The sequence below is a fragment of the Drosophila simulans genome, chromosome 2L (assembly GCF_016746395.2).
Source record: "Drosophila simulans strain w501 chromosome 2L, Prin_Dsim_3.1, whole genome shotgun sequence".
Lineage (NCBI taxonomy): Eukaryota > Metazoa > Arthropoda > Insecta > Diptera > Drosophilidae > Drosophila > Drosophila simulans.
Genome location: NC_052520.2, coordinates 23,220,295 through 23,239,189, shown reverse-complemented (window position 1 = coordinate 23,239,189; position 18,895 = coordinate 23,220,295). Strand labels below are relative to the sequence as shown.

General features: G+C 34.0%; 2 protein-coding genes across 10 annotated transcripts; one reads left to right on the top strand and one right to left on the bottom strand.

The window, feature by feature from the left end:
- Window positions 1–207: 207 nt before the first annotated feature.
- Window positions 208–11,835, bottom strand: LOC27206749 (nudix hydrolase 24, chloroplastic). 3 transcript variants are annotated; one of them, XM_039291244.2, is made up of 5 exons: window positions 11,468–11,606; window positions 6,298–6,339; window positions 2,082–2,215; window positions 1,369–2,029; window positions 208–1,296 (listed from the first exon to the last, which is right to left on the bottom strand). In XM_039291244.2, the coding sequence occupies exons 2-5, from the start codon at window positions 6,320–6,322 to the stop codon at window positions 1,115–1,117; spliced, it is 1,002 nt and encodes a 333-aa protein (XP_039147178.1). In that variant the 5' UTR covers window positions 6,323–6,339; window positions 11,468–11,606; the 3' UTR covers window positions 208–1,114. The 3 variants fall into 3 exon arrangements, with proteins under 3 accessions (XP_039147178.1, XP_016025907.1, XP_039147175.1); XM_016182560.3 differs by lacking the exon at window positions 6,298–6,339 and having other exon boundaries at window positions 11,468–11,835; XM_039291241.2 differs by lacking the exons at window positions 6,298–6,339; window positions 11,468–11,606 and adding an exon at window positions 11,259–11,310.
- Window positions 11,836–13,904: 2,069 nt separating this feature from the next.
- On the top strand, window positions 13,905–18,391 carry LOC27207506. 7 transcript variants are annotated; one of them, XM_039293485.2, is made up of 5 exons: window positions 13,916–14,040; window positions 14,103–14,174; window positions 14,260–14,412; window positions 14,466–14,516; window positions 17,665–18,391. In XM_039293485.2, exons 3-5 carry the CDS (start codon window positions 14,262–14,264, stop codon window positions 17,820–17,822), a joined length of 360 nt encoding a protein of 119 aa, XP_039149419.1. In that variant the 5' UTR covers window positions 13,916–14,040; window positions 14,103–14,174; window positions 14,260–14,261; the 3' UTR covers window positions 17,823–18,391. The 7 variants fall into 7 exon arrangements, 2 of the variants coding, with proteins under 2 accessions (XP_039149419.1, XP_039149417.1); XM_039293483.2 differs by having other exon boundaries at window positions 13,920–14,040; window positions 14,103–14,412; XR_006541770.1 differs by having other exon boundaries at window positions 13,922–14,040; window positions 14,103–14,412; window positions 15,049–18,391.
- The last annotated feature ends 504 nt before the right edge of the window (window positions 18,392–18,895 follow it).

The following is an 18,895-nucleotide window of genomic DNA, read 5'->3' as shown; positions in this document are numbered from 1 at the left end:
CGGCGTGCATACAAGATGTGAGAGAATCGATTGTAGTGCAATAACTTATATATTTCCTTATACAAAAGACCAAGACCCGAACGTTTTATTTTATAACGAAATAAGCCGAAAAGGTTTAGATCGGACTTACCCAACAGAGATTCCTCTGCCATACTAATGCCTATAAGAGAATAGATTGTTCATATTCTTTTGACAAAAACCACTACATTTTTCGGCCTTTAATATATTTACTTTATTAAATATTGTATTAGGTTACAAAAAATGTACATAAAACATTATCCTACCTATATAATGTATCTCTTAATTTTGAGCACTTTGGTTACTACATATAATAAAAGATGTAATATATATAATTCACACTGCTATAATATTGCATTTTAAGTAAATTGAATATTTTGACAAAAAACGAGTTTTGTGGTTTTTCTCCATGTTTGACAAGTATCAGGGGAGGTTATATAATAACAATTAATATTTTAAAAAATAGTTAAAATTTGCTTGTTTATACCAACGAAAACAACGAATAAAGCCCAAACCAACGCTTATCACTATACAATGAAATATTACGCTTCATAATATTTTTCAGCAGAATTTGAGAATTTGTCATTATTTTGTTCATTATACGTTAGATAGCACAGCAATACAATACCAGCTCAACACTACTCTTAAAAATCTAATTGTATTACAAACTCTTGACAGCTGTTAGTAGACTACACAAATGAAATGATATTTTATAATATATACACATATATATATATATACACATATATATATATATATTTTATAATATATACACATATATATATATATACATATATATATATATATATATATATATATATATGTATTTGTAATAATTTTACTTGTTAAAGCTGACCGATATTGTGAAATAAAAAAAGCTTAAAGCAAAATTGTATTTTTTATGAACTTTCATTTATAATCAGACTTGTAGGGAAGGGTCATACGTCCATTAATAATGTGTACCTCTTTGATACTAGCCTGGGCTTCAGAAAGTTCACTTCAATTACAATCACTTTTATTTTGTTTTGAGCTTGCATTAATATTTCTTTGTAGCCCTGCCTCATTATTTATTTTTAAGACTTATCAGCATTTCAGATTAATTTGACTTCTTGTGCCCATTCTCCACTGATATTTTCTGAAATATTTCACAGTTGCAGTTTTTGGAATCACCTGGCAAGAATTGAGGTTGCTTAATGGATTGCTCAAAGCGTGTCTTGTACGTATATAGGGACTGTAAGGGCACGTGCAGGAGCTCAACGATTTGCGTGAAGTCGACAACTGCGAAAACAAGTTTTTTAATAATTAAAAATCTAAGTATTATATGACAGTTATGTCAATAAAAATGTTTACCATCATCTGCTGTTATGTGCCCATGTCGGATAAGAAAATCGATCACCACAGGCGCTGAAGTTGTCTTGAAATCTGAAGTAAAAACGCGCTCCACACAGTCCTTGGCTGTTAGTAGCTCGAAGGCCTGGACCTCCCCGTCAGCGTTTTGAGGCACAAAGTCAAGTGGTAGCTCTAAGTCGAAAACATATTCGGTATTGGGAAAAAGTCCTTGTCGGCTTTCAAAGTAAAATGAGACACATCCTGCGGACACCAAATTCTTGACTAGGTCAGAAGGAATTGATGCCTCCTCTGCAGCCTCCTTAATGGCTGTTTCCTTAATACCAAAGCCGACTGAAAGTCCACCGCCTACCATATTGTCCCACTTTCCAGGCCAGGTCTCTTTTGTGTTTGACCGCTGCTGCAGCCAAATGCATAACCCAAGCGTCGGGTGCCTTACGTAACCGTTTATATCAACGCCGTACTTTCGCACTCCAAAGAGCGGTGTAGCTGCTCGTTCCATTTTAAGTAGAGCTCTGCAGTCTGCTTTTACCTCGAAATACTCATCCCTCCATCCCTGTAATGCAGGAAAAAGTCCCTCGGAGCGCAGGTTACGCAAAACCTTTTCCAGTTGCTCAGTGCGCTCGTTATAGTCACGAAAAGCAGGATTTAGCTCTACCGAACCCTGTGGTTGTTTAAGTAGTTTTATCATTATTCTATAAATAGATTGGACTCACCTGTTTACTTTGCTCACAAGTCCGAATGCAAAATACTTCAGGATACTTTTTAAGATGTTTTAAAACATCTGACTTAATAAGACCAACTTGTTGCCCCTCTACCACAAATGGACGAATGTCACACTTATGAATACCTTTAATTAAAAGAAATTTATAAATTAATTTTTTTTTTAATGTTTTAAAATCATACTTTAAAGCCTAGTTTCAGTCTGTTTCTCAGGAGGATCAGAGGCTTAATTAAAAATATTTAAATGAAAAATGAACAAAAGAGTATGCCATAGCCGAGTTCCTTGATTATCAGACAACCGTCACTTGTGTGAGAATGTTTAATGTTCTTTTTGAAATATCGAAAAATAAATGAGAAATGTGGGCTTGCAGTTTTGGGCGTGGCCAAATAATATTTATCATGGAAAGACATATAATAAAATGAAAAAATCTCAATGCATTTTTCAAAAATTTGGGTGTTGTCGTTTTTGTCGGTTTATGGGCATTAAAGTGGGAGTGCCAATTTTTTTTGGCAGATCTATAGAAATTTACAAGACTAATCAAAATATTAAAAATTATCATATCAAAACATTTTCAGAAGTGTGGGCGGGACACTTTTGGGCGATTAGAAAGCGTTAGAAGAGGCGTCGCCAAACTGTTTTTGGTATAGCGGTAGAAATTGGTAAAACAAACAATATAACGAAGAAAAATCAAAACATTTTACAAAAGTGGACGTGGCCGGTTTGTGCAGTTTGTGGGCGTGGCAAAGTTTTTTGGCAAATCAATAAAAATTTACAAAACAACAAAATATAACAAAACATTTTTAAAAATGTGTGGGCGTGGCAGTTTTGGAAATATATATCCACTTGCCAATAACGTATTTTCACGCGCAAAACGTCCCCGCGCACACAATTAAAAAATGTGTGACGCTTGCTATAACGCCCACAAACCGCACAAAACTGCCACGCCCACACTTTTGAATAATGTTCCGATTTTCCTTCGTTGTATTGTTTGACTCTCCCATTTCTATCAGTATACCAAAAACTCGTTGACCTCGACCCTGGTCACTCCTACAAAATGCCCAAAACGATTTTATTCCCCAATATGTAAGAGCTATCGATCACCTTCGGTTTTATTTATAACAAAGGGTAAATGAATGCAACTGTGGTTATGTTTATTGTCTAATTTTAGCTCCCTCTTTTTGTGTGATAACAAATTTTTAGCAAAATATATTTGTTTAGCTAATTTACTCTAAACAGACAGACGGACCAAAGACATAAGAATAACAAGATGCGTAACGGCCATACATAGGTTTTGCACTTTGCAGACACCTTTTTGTGACGGCCGAAATATGCTCTCACTCCTCTCGCAGAAAATTGAGAGAGTAAAAATCTGAAAATAGAATGCACTTCCTGGTTTGTGTTAACACAATTTACGACTAAGTGTGTATGTGCGTATTAGCGCTAGATGACGTTTTTGGGCGAAAATCTATTTTGATCTAAGAATCAAACTTACATTTTTAGAGTTTTGGTCGATTTTGTTTAAAATTATCTATTATATTAACTATCTAAATATTATTAAAAAATAATGTATGTTTATAATTTATAATATATACAATGGCACTGACTACATACTTCAACAGGAGACAGTGAACATTACAATTAAGTTCATCATTATTTCAACTTATAAGTTTTTCGATCTGGAATTGTTATTATAACTTTTGTTAAAAAAAAAATAGACAAGCAACAGACATTTGACAGAATATAGCACCCTGAGCTGCTGTATAAAGCAAAGAGGTTGTTTCCTCCTCAGTTGTATTTTGTTATTAAAAGTTTTCTGAAAGATCGAAGACTATTGGAGCTGGAGTTCCCAAAGGAAGCGTCCTTGGCCCTACCCTATACTCAGTAATTGCTTCGGACATGCTGAATGGCCAATGCACACCTAAACCTAACCACAGTATTTTATATAGCTTATATTATTATGTAGATAGATTCGGCTTTTATAGTTTCTATGATATATTATCATGTTAAGGCAATGGAAAATAAGAGTTTTTTACATCGTGGCAATTGATGAAAAATAATATAGATGTAAAGTATAAGAGCTTGTAAAGGGCATATTTTGTAATATTTAGAATGTGCACACATACGGCTGTCACTGTATGCGTATAAGAGAGCCGCTGGCTCCGCTCTAGAGCTAGCACGTTACATATTTTGTTATTCAAATGTATTAGGACGGATAGATATACGAACGTGGACAGATCAAAAGAAACCCCACCTCAGATTTGACAAACAAAATGTATCCGTCGGCAACAAAAATCTTTGATTTGCTAAGGGTGGATAAGTACGTCGCCAAAAGCTATCGCGAAGGCTGCCATACTTTTGGTGCACCGAAACAAGCAGGTAAAAATACTTATAAAATATAAAAGAATAAATTAATTAATTTATATAAGGCCCAAAAGCGTTGTTTGTAAATAATGCTATTTAATTGAATTACTTAAATTGTCTAAAAAAGTAGTAAATAAAATAATAGCGAACATCGGAATTAAAACTGTCAAAAACGCTTATTTACATTTTAACGTTTACTGTTTACAACAAATTGAGATAGCAAACATTTTGGGAAGACCGTAGCACCTAGAACCGAAATCTAAATATATTGCGCAAATCGAAATCGAAAAAAAAAAATACGATTACCGGAACATGTTTAGTTCTCTTGCTTTATGCGTAACAGGTATGAAATTATCTTCATTACTTAAATTTTTAGCGAAAAATAAATCCAAGAGTACGCTTTTAAGCCAACAAAAATAGAAAGTGTTTGTGGTGAAAACAGCCAATACGCCACCCCTAGTTTTATAAATAACAAGAACGCACAAATGGGATACATTAATACACAAATATGCTCTGTTTTAATCGGAGATGCAGACTGGCCAAGCAAAAGCTTACAAAAGTAGTTTAGCTGAATAGATAACACGACAGCTTTAGCGAGGAAATAAGGAAGAGCGAAAAGAGAGACTCGAAGACCGCCGCACGCGCAGTTGTAGACTTATGCCCGCATTACTAGGTGGTGGCGCTTGATCTAAAGCAGTAATTTTTTTCTATAACATATGACTTTACGGTTTCTATAAGCCAAATTTATTTTTATATTTGTATCGATGAAGAAATGTTTTCATCGAAAAATCAGAGCAAAGTTAATTTGTGTCCGAACCACTGGTTTAGCTGTAATACATATTAGAGTAGACATGAAAATAATATAAATGTACTTACAAGTCTTTGTTTGACCACGGTAAAATGAAACGAAATTACCTTAGCTTTTTTTCAAGGGTCGGGATGTAGATAAATATATTCCACATATATTCTATATAATTTCAAAAGAACAGTCCACTATAATATAAATTGAACAGAAGCAGCAAAATCGACTTCCGCAATTGTTTAATATCAGCGAATTATACAACAAAATCTTGTAAAAATGAGAACAGTGTTTCAGCGCCGGGCATATTTACGAGTATATTTTGAATGTATGGCTTAAATGAAAATCCTGTGGAAACATATTCTTTCATCGAATTAAAATATATTGACCAAATTCCGATAAAATTAAGAAGAAGAATAGTAAAATAAAACAAATCATAATTGTGGGTATTGGAGTTTGCTCTGCAAAAGGGATATCGGCTGAAAATATCAAAACAATTTTCAATAGTGTAGACGTTTTAGTTTTGGGCGTATTGTGGGCTTAAGACTGGGGGGAGTGGCAAAATATTGTTTTTTAAATCGACAGAAGCTTACAAGACTGTTCAAATGAAGCTACTGATGTTTGGAATTGTAATTGTATACGAATTAAACACTATGAAGAGTTACACGGAATATGTAAAACAAGGTTGCAGTTTACAAATAAATTAAATTGTATTTAATTTAACTACACTATTTCTTAAACCCTATACGTCTTCGCTTTAGTCCGATTATTTTTATCCTAAATAAGACAAGACATCTTCGGTGTAATCCAAAATGAAATATCCAATTCCGCTTGTAATTCTGCAAGATACGGATAAAGTATATTATTAAAACACAACAAGCACTAGAACATTTTAAATTCAAATCAACACACATAAAAATGTAAGTTTATTTTCATTTTAGTAATGCTGTTAAAAAGAAAACCTCCGAAAAAGGATAAATGGACAAGAAGAATTAATATAAATTATAAATATAATTATTAAATGGTTACTTACTTGCAAAATACAAACCCAAATTCGAAAGCAGCCACCACATATCTGATCGCTAGCGAACTTAACAGTTAAATTAAAAAGTGCAAGTGAAAAAACACAAGAAAATGGCCGTTTTAATCATTTTCTTGTAAAGCCCAGAAATCACACTTTGGAAAATGTTTTCATATTTTTTCCTTTTAACATTAGTGTAGCCAATATCTATCGGAATACCAAAATTGCGAAAAATATCAAAACATTTAGCAAAAGTGTGGGCGTGGAAGCTTTGGTCGGTTTTAGGGCATTAGAGTAGGCGTGGCAACATGCGTCAACAAACTCGCTCTGCGTCTTTGTCTCTAGGATCTGTAAGCTGAATCTCAACCTTCTAGTTTTTATAGTTCCTAAGATCTCGACGTTCATACGGACAGACGAACATGGCTAGATCGACTCGGATATTGATCCTGATCAAGAATATATATACTTAATATGGTCGGAAACGCTTCCTTCGGCGTGTTACATACTTTTTAACGAATCTGGTATACCCTTTTGCTATTCGAGTAACGTGTATAAATATGAAAAAATTTCCTTTGCACAATCCCTCTAGCTTAGTAGCGGGTATAGCATAGTCGAGAAATTTGGCAATCTTAAGAAGGTGTATGGGTTCTTTTTAACAAATCCAAAAAATTATGGAAAAAAACCAGTGCAGTTTGAAGTTAAATCTACAAAGTCAAAAGTCAAAAATGCCCGCTCTAATTTTGCTTAACAAAATGTCACGGCAAAACTAATTAATAATAATAAAAATTAATACAAAAAAGTTTTTTCTCAGATAAACAATTTAATTTGTATTGGAAGGTTGTTTTTATTTACTATATCCATGATACAAGAAAAGAAAATCACGGGTGATCATAGTGATGTGAGTGTGATTAATTAGATTGGTGGTTAATCAAAAATAAATGCCAATCGCTACAAAGAATTTCTAGTGAAGAAGTTTAATAGTTTAATTAATATAGTTTAATAGCCTTAATTAATCAGTTTGAAACTGTTACAAATCCAGATTTGGCTTTCTATATTAAATACCAACAGAATAAGAACGGACATTCGTGTCTTATAGGGCCGCGAGGAAACATTTTTTTTGTCGGTTAGGAATCCTATACCGAAAGCCAATATAATCACTAAGACGCTGACAAGCATACATTGGTTTTGCACTACACTTCCTTAATTTGGTACAAAAGTCCCTCGTGCCATACCAAAGACACTACAATAACTAGAATTATTCTAGTGTCTTTGGCCATATCTGTCGAAGGTTTGCTTAACGTCGAGAAAGAATGCCACTGTGTAGATCTTGGACTCAAAGCCATGCGTTACTTGATTTAGAAGGCGGGGAACTTGTTCCGGGAAGCCATGTGACTTCCTGAAACCGAATTAATGTTGTGGTATGTAGCCTGATACCTGCTGCAGATTCATCAAGCGCTTCAGCAGGATTCGTTTAAAGACCTTTGAAAAAGTTGGTTTCCATTTTTTTGGAACGTGCTCTTTAACTCGTGCTCTCTGCGTGGGAGGAATTTGGCTCTCAATTTCAACAGGTCCTCGTGTCTTCTTCACTTGAAGGGCCTTCAGCTGGAGACTGACTTCTTGCGGAGTGGTATATCTTATGGGGTGGGCAGATTATGTAGGCACATCCAACATCCAGTTTACGACTTCCTCTCGGTGGTATTCGTCCGTCGGTTGGAAGGGGATGAAGATGGAGAACAAATGGTCACAAAATGCATTCGCTTTGTCACCATCCGTTTTGAGCCATATGCCATTGTGTCCATGTACTGGCGATTGACAGAGCGGCTGTCTTTTAATTCATCTCGTTAAGTTTCAGACTGAAAAGTCGCTGTTATTGTTAGAGTCAGATCCTTCGAGCAGGGTGTCCGGATTTTCACTAGAGCGCAGTTCTGATTTACTTGGTGATGGATTCATGTTTTCTGCATAGCAGGTTTAGAGACGGACTAAACTTGTAGACCAGTTAAAAGCTTAAAGCTTGTGATATTGAAATTTAAACCTCACTTTTAACCGCAGTGGGTCTGCAGCACGTAAAATTAGCGTGCATTACAACACTTGAAATTTTTCAAGGTAGCTGAGTTCCATTCATATAAAGCACGGCTACGTTGATACGCCTTGCTAAACCATGAACCATGAACCCTGGCGTTGGACCGGCGAGTCCGATAGTGAGTGAATCCTATCGACGATAATTGCACTGTTGTCACTGGTAACCGGATTTTAACGCTTAATAAAAATCTGTCATATTCAGGCAAGACAAAATACAGGTAATTTTTATGATGATAATTGGCCAAAAATAAGAATGCCAATTGCTCAATATTTTACAATCGTACATTTTCGGGTAGGGTACACGCCGAACGTAGAATATTTTTCAATTTTATTTTAATTTTACAATCTAAAGTAAAAGGGTATATTAGATTAGTTCAAAAGTATGTAACAGGTAGAAGGAAGCGTTGCCAACCATATTAAGTATATATATTCTTAATCTAACGCCCACAAACAGCAAATTTTACAATTTTTTTTAAATTTTTTGATATTTTTTTATGATTTTATTAGTTTAAAAAATTTCTATCGCTTTGCCAAATAAATTGTGCAACGCCTACAAACCGCCCAAAACTGCCAAACCCACTCTTTTGAAAAATGTTTTAAAATTTTTTTTCATTTTTGTATTAGTTTTGTAAGTATCCAACGATTTACAAAAAAACTTATTGCTACACCCACAAACCGCCAAAACCTGCCTCGCTAACACTTTCGAAAAATGTTGTAATTATTTTTTGTTTATTGTATGTCTTGCCAATTTCTGTACCCACACCCACAAAGCGACCAAAAAGGTCACGACCACACTTTTAAACAATTTTTAAATATTTTCTCATTTTATTCCCCTATATCTATCGAAATCCCAAAAAAATATTCAAATTTATCGTCGCACTAGCTGAGTAACGAGTTTCTGATAGTCGGGGAACTCCACTATATAATTTGTTTTTTAATGTTACTCATTGATATCGTTGACCAGGTTTTTTTTATCTTCAACTAGAGTCCCAGGGTCCCCAAATCGTCTCTCCTTGACAAGAGTCCCCAAATGTTTTCAAAAATGCTAATATCAGTTGAGTATATAAAAAAATAAGGAAAAACAAGAGGGATGCTAAAGTCAAGTTCGCCGACTATCAGATACCCGCGAACTCAGCTAGTGTGAATGCGAACGTGAAATTGCATAATTTTTCTGGGATATCGATAGATATTGGGGAATAAAATGATTAAATATTTAAAAATTGTTTTAAAGTATATGGGCGTGACCGGTCTAGCGCCTTCGGGGAGTTAGAGTGGGTGTGGCAAAAAGTTTTTTTAAATCTCATTTTATCTCATCTCATTTTTGTTGTTAAAGACACACTAGTTAGTAGTCTTTTTATAAAAAAGAAACAATTGGAAAGAAGTACAAGTTTTTCTAAAATTAACCCATAATCAACCGGCGACCAACTTAAACAAGAGTTTTGAAATTGTGTTTTGGCAAAGCTTTGTTGTAATATTAGATGGTAACTTTCTAGCCTATATAGTTCCTGAGATCTCGACGTTTGTATGGGCTGCCTTACGGGCATGACCAATTAACTCGACTAGTGATCCTGATCAAGAATTTATATACTCTATGTGGTCGGAATCGCTACCTTCTACTTTTTAACATACTTTACCTTTTCCTCTACGAGTAACGGGTAGGAGGACGTGGGAGGAAATAAATATTTCGAAAAGCGTACCGAATTATTATATTTTTTTTTTTTTTATTATTTTTAGTCAAATATGCTTTTTTGCCACAAAAGTTGATCTTAGAACTTTTGTACACATACACATTGTGTTAAGGAGCTATTATCACTCCTGCTTAATCAGATGGACTTCATTGTAAGCTATGTATGTACATATTTATGTATTTTATTCATAAGTATATACACTGCAATCCCACAATACATCACTATTAAAAGCAGCACAAAATCACCAAAAAGATCCAGAAGATCCAACTGCTTCGAATGCACAGCCGACAGTCGCCGAGCACATAGGCATCGTAAGAAACTTTAAATTTGTAATTCGCATCGGAACATGCAAAGAGAATTATTTACATGTATCCATGTGGGTAAAAGGGAAGGAGACGAGCAAAATTGAAATAACAAAAGGAGAACAAAATGGCTTAACGGATTCCGTTTTAAAATGGCACTTGCCCTTTTTCGCGGATCACTTGCTATTATATTTTTGTGAGAAGCAGACGTTATTTTTTTTTGAGTATCAGTTTTTAAGAAAATGGTAAATATTTTCGGATTTAATTCATTAATTTTTCCAGGCACCGGATTCATTTTATAAGCAACAACAAATACTACTCACAGGAACGATCATCTAAGTTAAATTGTTGTAATACATTTAAGTATACACTATACTAATATATTTCACTTTAAAGTAAATCGGACATGTAGACCGATATTCCAACACAACTGTCCTAACTCCATAAGCAATTCCAAGATAATTCATAATTTAAATAATAAATCAAAATATAAAAAAAATTGTAATAAAAGACCGATGAAATAAACTTTGATGTTACGCATTGATGAACAGTTGATGAAAATGGTCATAAATAGCTCATAGATAAGTGATGAAAAATCAATGAAAATTTCTCTCTTTAAAAACTATTGAGGATTTATGGATTTTTCTTTGACTTAGCAATCCTAGGACATTTCATTGTTAAAATCATGGCTATTTTTCAAAAAAAAAAATTCAGCGGTAATTCAGCGCTCGATATTTTTACTGAGCGATTAATTGATGAAAAGGCAGTGTATGGAACTGTAGGGTCTACATATATTAAAGGAATTATAAATATTTAAGTTTGTTTGTACTTAGGTAACTTTAGTGTGTACAAATTTGTAAAACTGATCTTGCTCAAAACCCTTCCTCCAACAAAGTTATTTGAGAATACTTTTACATACACATACACATGTACAACCACATCAACCAGACAGCCATTGCAATTAATTAATGGATACGCATACATACACCTTTAAACCTTCCTAAGTTATTTCATACTAATGTATATTTTGTTTGCCTACATATGGAATAAGTAATCGATAATCCGCATTAACTATATAGATGAATGTTTGGGGTCTTAAATGCTGAAATCCATAACATGCTTTCTTACCTGATAAATAAAAGTTGTTAAACTTTTGCGCTAAGATCAGCAGCCTTGATAGCTTCACTTCGGTTGAAGACATTTAAACTATGTAAGTTCTGATCGTATGAAGAGAAAATGGATCTACTATCGCCGGCTTAGTTTTGACCGCTTTCTCAACGAAAAATGTAGGTTTGCTTTCTGTTAAAAGCCCACTGAAAAAATTTTTTCAACCACTTTCAACGATAATATTGTATTAGTTGAATCAATTTGGTAATGGTAATTCTTCACTGGCCAAACCAATCCTAAAATATAATGAAAACACAGACTTAACTAACAATGGTGAGTAATGTAGAGCATCACACTATTGTCGGAAGCGTTTTCCAGCACTTACTGAGGACAACAAATTCCACATAGAAATGCTCTGTTAGCACTACGATATTAACAGGTAGTAGTAACATAACTCGCGAATACCATTGCATTTTTTAAAGTTCGTTTGCGTTTTAAAGGCTTTAGGTACTAAAAGCCGGACAGCGAAGAATAAAAATAAATAGTTCTGCCTATATCTGATTGTTTATATGACAAACAGAGAATAAACTATTCTGAAAATATCCTTTTTATTTACTTTTAAAACACAAAATTTGTTCCATGAGGTCTTAGACCAACTAAAATTAAATGTGTTAAAATAAATATATTTAATCAAATATATTAATTTTAACATATTAGGAATAATTATTAGAAAGTTCTAAATACTCGTTTCACACTGCTAATTTCAATGAAGATACGAAGGAATAGTTTAATAATATTGACCGTTTGCTGTTCGTTAAAACCGTAATACCTTTCTACAGATTTATAGCCTAAAATATATAGGATATAAAATAAACATCGAAGCTTATCTACTATAAGATTCCCGCTTATCAGCTTATGAGATTGTGAACTAAACCCGTTATTGCGATGGTAAACAAATTAAAAAATTCTATTGCGTATGCAGAGGCGTGGCCAAAGTGTTTTTGTTATATCGGTAAACATTGGCAATATAAATAATAAAAATATGAAAAATCCACACATTTTCCAAAAATGTAGACGTGGCAGTTTAGGTCGTTAGGCCAAATTTACATGACTTATATAAATATGAAAATATATCAAAACATTTTTTAAAAGTGTTGGCGGTTTGTCGGAGTTCCAAAAAGTTTTATATAAACATTTTGCAAGACTGTGAGCGTGGCAGTTTAGAGAGGGCCTGGCAACATTCGTGCTGCGTCTATGTCTCTGGAAGCTGCATGCTTAATCTCAACATTCTTTTTGCTTTTATAGTTCCTGATACAGACGGACATGGCCAGTTCGACTCGGCTATCTATCCTGTTCAAGAATATATACACATTGTATGGACAGTTGTGTCCGTTTCGTGGGCGCAGCGTTTTTTTTTTTTTTTTTTTGGCAAATCCATAAAAATTTAGAACAATACTAAAAAATATAAAAACGATTTCAAAATTGTGGGTATGGAAGTGTCGGGCGGTTTGTGAAAGTTATTGTCAACATTGTGGCTTGACACATATTGGCAACGTCAGTTGACAAACAGCGTCTGTCACTGGAAAGTGCGTGCATGATCTCAAGTCTCGACGTGACTTTGTTGTGACATTTTAAAGCGATATTGATTAAACCCGTTATGTGGTTAAAGCTGATCAAAAGATGTGAAGACAAATGCTTTAGCAAAATATGAATATAAAAATCCAAACGTTTGACAAGGTATGACATTTTTCAATTTTAGTATTTCTAAAGCTCGACATCGTGTTGAAAAAATTGTACCATATTGATATCAGCATTACGATGTTTCAATATTTATTTGAAATGACAGCGAAGAGCCACAGACATAGGGACAGACCAAAGACACTGGAATAATTCTTCTAGTGTCTTTGGACAGACCGACTTTTCAAGGAATCCTCTATATCCTGATATTCTACAATCAGGCCTAGCGAATCACTTCGTTTTTACCTTTTATACCCATTACTCGTATAGTAAAAGGGTGTACTAGATTCTTTTAATGGCATGTAACAGGTATATGAAAGCGTTTCCGCCTTTATAAAAGTATATATATTCTTTATCAGAATCAATAGCCGAGTCGATCTGGCCATATCCGTCGAGAACTCAGGAACTAAAGAAGATGCATGTTGCCACTCTAACGAACTGGCCATGTTCGACTGTCCGTATGAACTCCTCAACCTCACGAAATATAAAAGCTAGAATGTTGAGATTAAGCATACAGCTTCGAAAAACATAGACGCATCACAAATTTTGCCTCACACTCCTGCAAAATTTATATTTTCATATTTATTTTTTATTATTTATTATTTACGCTCGCAAACCGCCCAAAACTGCCATGCCCACAAATTTGAACAATTTTCTCATTTTATTTATTATTATTTTTATTTTTATTATTTTATTTTCTCATATTATAATTTTTTATCATTAAGATCTATCGATATCCCAGAAATATTATGATTTCGAATTTCCACTAGCTGAATAACGGGTATCCACGGTCGTGGAAGTTGACTATTGCTTTCTCTCAAGTTCCTATCTGTTTACCTTGTTAGCAATTATGTCATGTGAGTATCTGGTTTTGTCTTTAGCAGTGCCGGTAGCTTAATCTTATTCTTTTATTGTGCAGTATCCAAATGACATAATTGATAAATAACTGTGTTTCACAACACTAAATCACCTGTGTTCACCAACTCTTAAGGTAAACAAACGCTTAAAAAAAGACGCAAAGCGGCATTTTGGTCGTTTTGTGCTACGCTGTTCACTTTTTCTTTTGTTTATGGAAGGTATGGGAATGGGCAGACACCGCGGCGACTGCGTCTTCAAGCTGGGCTTGTATGACGAATTACTGGTAACTGGTACTGGTAGTTGTGCCGAAAACAGTTCTAACAGCGGACTAGCGATGTCATACCTGCCGCCTGAAATCGGGGATTTTAATTGTGAGCTAAAACTGTGATAACATATACATATTGATACATATTGAATTCCTCAGTGGTGCAGGATGTCAGCACACGGCCATTATTCACTAAAGCGTGCCGAATAAGTAAATAGTATTAATTTTGTCAGAAATTTTATTATTGAATGTGATTGTTTTGTGATGATTTTACCCCCATCAAGACATTTTCATGTATGAAATTATACCTTTTGGAGATACAATCACTTTCTCACTGCTTCAGTATACATTTATACTATAACCAGAAGTAGTTCGCACATTGAATATGAATGACAGATTTTTGCGTTGTGTGGGCGTGGCCAAAATGTTTTTGGCAATAGCTGGGAAGACAACAAAAATTCAAACATTTTTTTAAAAGTGTAGAACGGTTTTGCGCGTTTTCTATCGAAACTTATTCTTTTAGTCTTTTAATGACGACATTAAATACTGCATGTAATTCGATTGTATTAATCCTTACTTTCTAGTTTTATGCGCACGGATAGGCGGTCTGATCGACTCTGCCTCAGGCAAATTCTTTGAAGCCTCTGTGATTTTAACATTTGGTTCTATTCCTTTTAGGACAACTTGTCTTTGCTGCTTTTAACTTGGCAAGTGTAATAATTTGTTTTGATTTTTTTTCTAGGTATGTAGAGACACTACTGTGAAGTAATCTTCCGTTTTAGTATTCACAACAAACTAACTCGTTTTCCGTTCCCCTTTGAGGAATTTAGGGGGTCTTCGAACGGTATCGGTATTGTCTCGCAAGACAAATAACCTATTACAATGATTTCAGGAACCTTAAAAGAAAGCGAATAAAATTAATTGTTTATAGTCTGGGCGGTTCGGACCACGAGCCTTTGATGTTTGCAGTGTCCGACCGTAATCCTAACTCGAAGATAAAATGATTTAAAACGTACATATATAGGCGATCAAAAGGGAATGCTCCAATATTACCCAGGAAGAGAAAATAACTTCATCAGCACATCTACCACTTCAGAATATAAATGCTCTGTGAAGTGAAGTGGCATCCGGCGCGGCATGAATCCATAACTATAGTTAACATAGACGATAAAGGCTACGGTTCAACAAAACACATTAGTATATCAAGATGCGTAACGGCCATACATTGGTTTTGCACTATGCAGTCACTTATTTGTGACACCCGAAAAATTGCTGCGTAAAATGAGAGTGTATGTGTGCGTATTTGTGCTTGATAACGAAACCAATTTTGATCTAGGAATCGAAGTTATATTTTATCACAATTATTTTTTTAAAGAAGCGTTTTTAAATAAGATTTGTATTTATGTTAAAATTAATAACATGTACAATGACACTGACTACAAACTTCAACAGGAGACTGTGACCAAATTTCAGAAAAATCGGAATTAAAACTGAATAAGTTGTCCACCCTACTGTCTGGAAAACAGCTTCGAGGTGCAAAACATTCAGATAGCAAAAATTTGGCGAAAACCAGAGCACCTAAAAACGATATAGGAAGATTTCGTACATATCGAAATCGAAAAAAATTAAAATTTTTCTTGAGAAATCGATACAAAATTTACAAAAAGTCAATACCATTTACATAGACAAACTGCACAACCACCCAAACACTCTAGCGATCAAATTACTGGACAACAATCGATGTATAAGGAGACTTAAAAGATATCACCCATCTTGAAAACTGAATTTACCACTATCCTCATCCCAACCCTTCCCCCAATACTATACTAAAGACTCACATTTGTAAAAAAACTCACCAGCTAAGTTTATAAGCAAAAATGTAATCATTGCCCAAAAGGGCAGCGTAACGGATATAAACTTTATGGCAGCAGGGTTGATAATTTGGAAACAATTTAGGTATTCAAAAAAAGCAATACAAATAAAGGCTCTGTTTAGCCAATGAGCTTTTTCATCAGCTTTTGAATTAATAACACTTATTGTTCTGATATTATTCTTTGTTTATTGTAGTTTATTGACATCGAAAGAGTCAAATCAGCGCGAAAATGAGTTTAAAACTGAGAGAGATCAGTACAAAGTTAAGCTTTAAGATAAGAACTTTTGCTTAGATAAATAAGCGAATAAATGAGCAAGAGGAAAACTATGATTGATTTACGCTAATCTTAACTATTACAAATGGACCGACAGGCACCATAAACTATAGTAAAAAAATATTAGAATATCCAATACATAAAATCTAATCTACTTTGGTCAAGCCTAATAAGTATAAGAACTTAACGTAACTTATTCTCCTGTACTTGGAATCTAAACGGAAACATAACTCTTCTTATTTTTATGCGTACTTTTATCTACTTTAAGTTCAACAGGTTATGGGTTCATTTACAACCTGTCCGAGATAATGCTCATATGTATGTTTAGAGAGCAGATTATTACTGTGTGTGTGTTGATCGTTAAGCTAAATAAACATTTTTCTGTACGACAAATTGGGCGAGTCTAATTGTGACTCGTGTTGTGTGCAGATGAAAAGTGTATTGGTGCATAAAGAACTGGGATCAATTATTTCACAGGAATCGCGCTATCGGTTAAAGGGTAACAAACATCAAAAAATCTTATTCTGCCAAGAAGACTTTTACAAAATTACAAGAAATTCATCACCCATGGGAAAAGTGTCATTTCGAATGTTCTCGATCAGTTGACTGAGATGGGCATAGTTTTGCTGTAGGAACTATTTGTAATAATGCTATTGGCAAGCTTACCAAAGTCATTTCAAAATCTAGTCGTGACAATAAAATCTCGTAATGAAGAAACTGAGCGCCGAAAATTGTGACTTAAATATATGAAAAATAAGCGACGCGTTACAGTGCTTCCGTCAGAGGCCAAATATAAAAAAAACCGTCTAAATTGATTTACTTATAATGTTACCAAATTGTCTCCAAATAGTCCAAATATTTCCAGCCAAAACCAGTTTTTGCTTCAAACCTAACAGTACTTTCTAAACATAGAATTAAAGTTATGCAAACGTGTTCATTTGTGAAGCGAAATTGCATGAATTGTAATTTCTGCATTGCAAAAGCAAACTTCAAAGGCATCAAACTTTCAGTGAGGAGCTTCGATTTAAATAATTTAAAATGGATTTTAAAGTAGAAGGTATTTACTTCGTATACAAAAACTAATAATTACTAATCGGTTGGCCTTTTTATTGTCTTTTTTATGGGTATTATTATGATTACTTAAACTTTTAGTTGTGTTCCTCATAATCCTCATATATCCTCATGTGTGTTTCCACACCTATATATTTTAGATTTATGGTGCACAAAGAAGGGTACCCACGGAAAGAAATACAAGAAGTCATCAGTACAATGTAATATTGAAAACAGCGGCCACATGCCTATAGTAACTGAATGGACTGAATGTGTTGAAAAAATTTGTCAAGTATATTTGAGCTTCAAGCCGAGGTAGTCGATTGTGTGATGATTGCGTTTTACAAATATTTTTACTAATTGGAAAGTGGAGATTTAATGGAAGTACCGGTCATAGCGAATATAATCAAAAGTTTTCCAATAATGATTTACAGGATACAATTTTATTTGTTACATCCTACGTACCTCTCCAACTAATTTCAAAAGATAACCAACAAATAATTTGGAAAAACTACAGACCATCGTTACAGCAGGCCAGTACGATATCAACTTAAAAAAGAGACAACCAAACTTTCAATCGAAGACCTTCTGAATCCAACTGAAGTATTTAAAAATGATAAAAAGATAAATGTTAAACATAGCTAATACCTAACCATGGTGGATGGGAAAATATGCAAGGCCTTAAGTGAATCTTCGTCTATGAAATATTACTTATGTGGAGCAAGTCCCACAGAAATGAATCACTTGGCAAAATGTATGAGTAAAGACGTAAAAACTCAATTTTTTGAATTTGGTTTATCTAAACTTCATTATTAATTAATTGTTATCATACTGTTTATTATCATTACCTTAAATTAATAATAAATGCAACAATTTAATGTTTCCTCACTTTGTTTATATTTGTTAATGGTTATGTTGGAGTTTGGGGGTTCCCTGGGGGAGGTATATAACGCCAAATCATATTCATGTTTGTTCAAATGTGGTAAATTTTAAAAATATTTTTTTAGACCATAAGTAACGATTTTATCAGTCTTATATGATTTATGGTCACGTCATAATTTATTTTAAAAAATGCTGCATACTTTTACGGAGGGAAGAATATTTTCTTTGCCGAAAAAATGGAGTTTGAGGGCCCCAATCTCAAAAATCTTTTTCGCATGTTTTCATAAGCTCTATTATATGCCTTAAACAAAATCTTAGGCTTCTAGCTATAATGGAAGTATTTATGGACGCTGCTCCATACAAGCGGAACCACTGTACAACGGTCCAAAAAGAACATGAAGTGTTACTTTTGCGGTCGTAGGTGTCACCTTCAAAGAGCAGGTTTTCAAAAAAAAAACAAAAAAATATATAAATATGGTTTATATTAAGAGTTTTGTTTGTTGTTCCCAC

What these genes read in the sequence shown, in the direction of transcription:
- LOC27206749 (XM_016182560.3), bottom strand. Translation starts at nt 11,540, where the DNA reads ATGTCTTCAACCGAAGTGAAGCTATCAAGGCTGCTGATCTTAGCGCAA. An exon ending in CTTGTGAGCAAAGTAAACAG is followed by an intron (nt 2,030 to 2,081) that starts GTGAGTCCAATC and finishes AAACAACCACAG; the next exon opens with GGTTCGGTAGAGCTAAATCC. An exon ending in GCACATAACAGCAGATGATG is followed by an intron (nt 1,297 to 1,368) that starts GTAAACATTTTT and finishes TTGTTTTCGCAG; the next exon opens with TTGTCGACTTCACGCAAATC.
- LOC27207506 (XM_039293483.2), top strand. Translation starts at nt 14,253, where the DNA reads ATGGAAGGTATGGGAATGGGCAGACACCGCGGCGACTGCGTCTTCAAG. An exon ending in TGAAATCGGGGATTTTAATT is followed by an intron (nt 14,413 to 14,465) that starts GTGAGCTAAAAC and finishes TGAATTCCTCAG; the next exon opens with TGGTGCAGGATGTCAGCACA. An exon ending in CACTAAAGCGTGCCGAATAA is followed by an intron (nt 14,517 to 17,664) that starts GTAAATAGTATT and finishes TATATATTTTAG; the next exon opens with ATTTATGGTGCACAAAGAAG.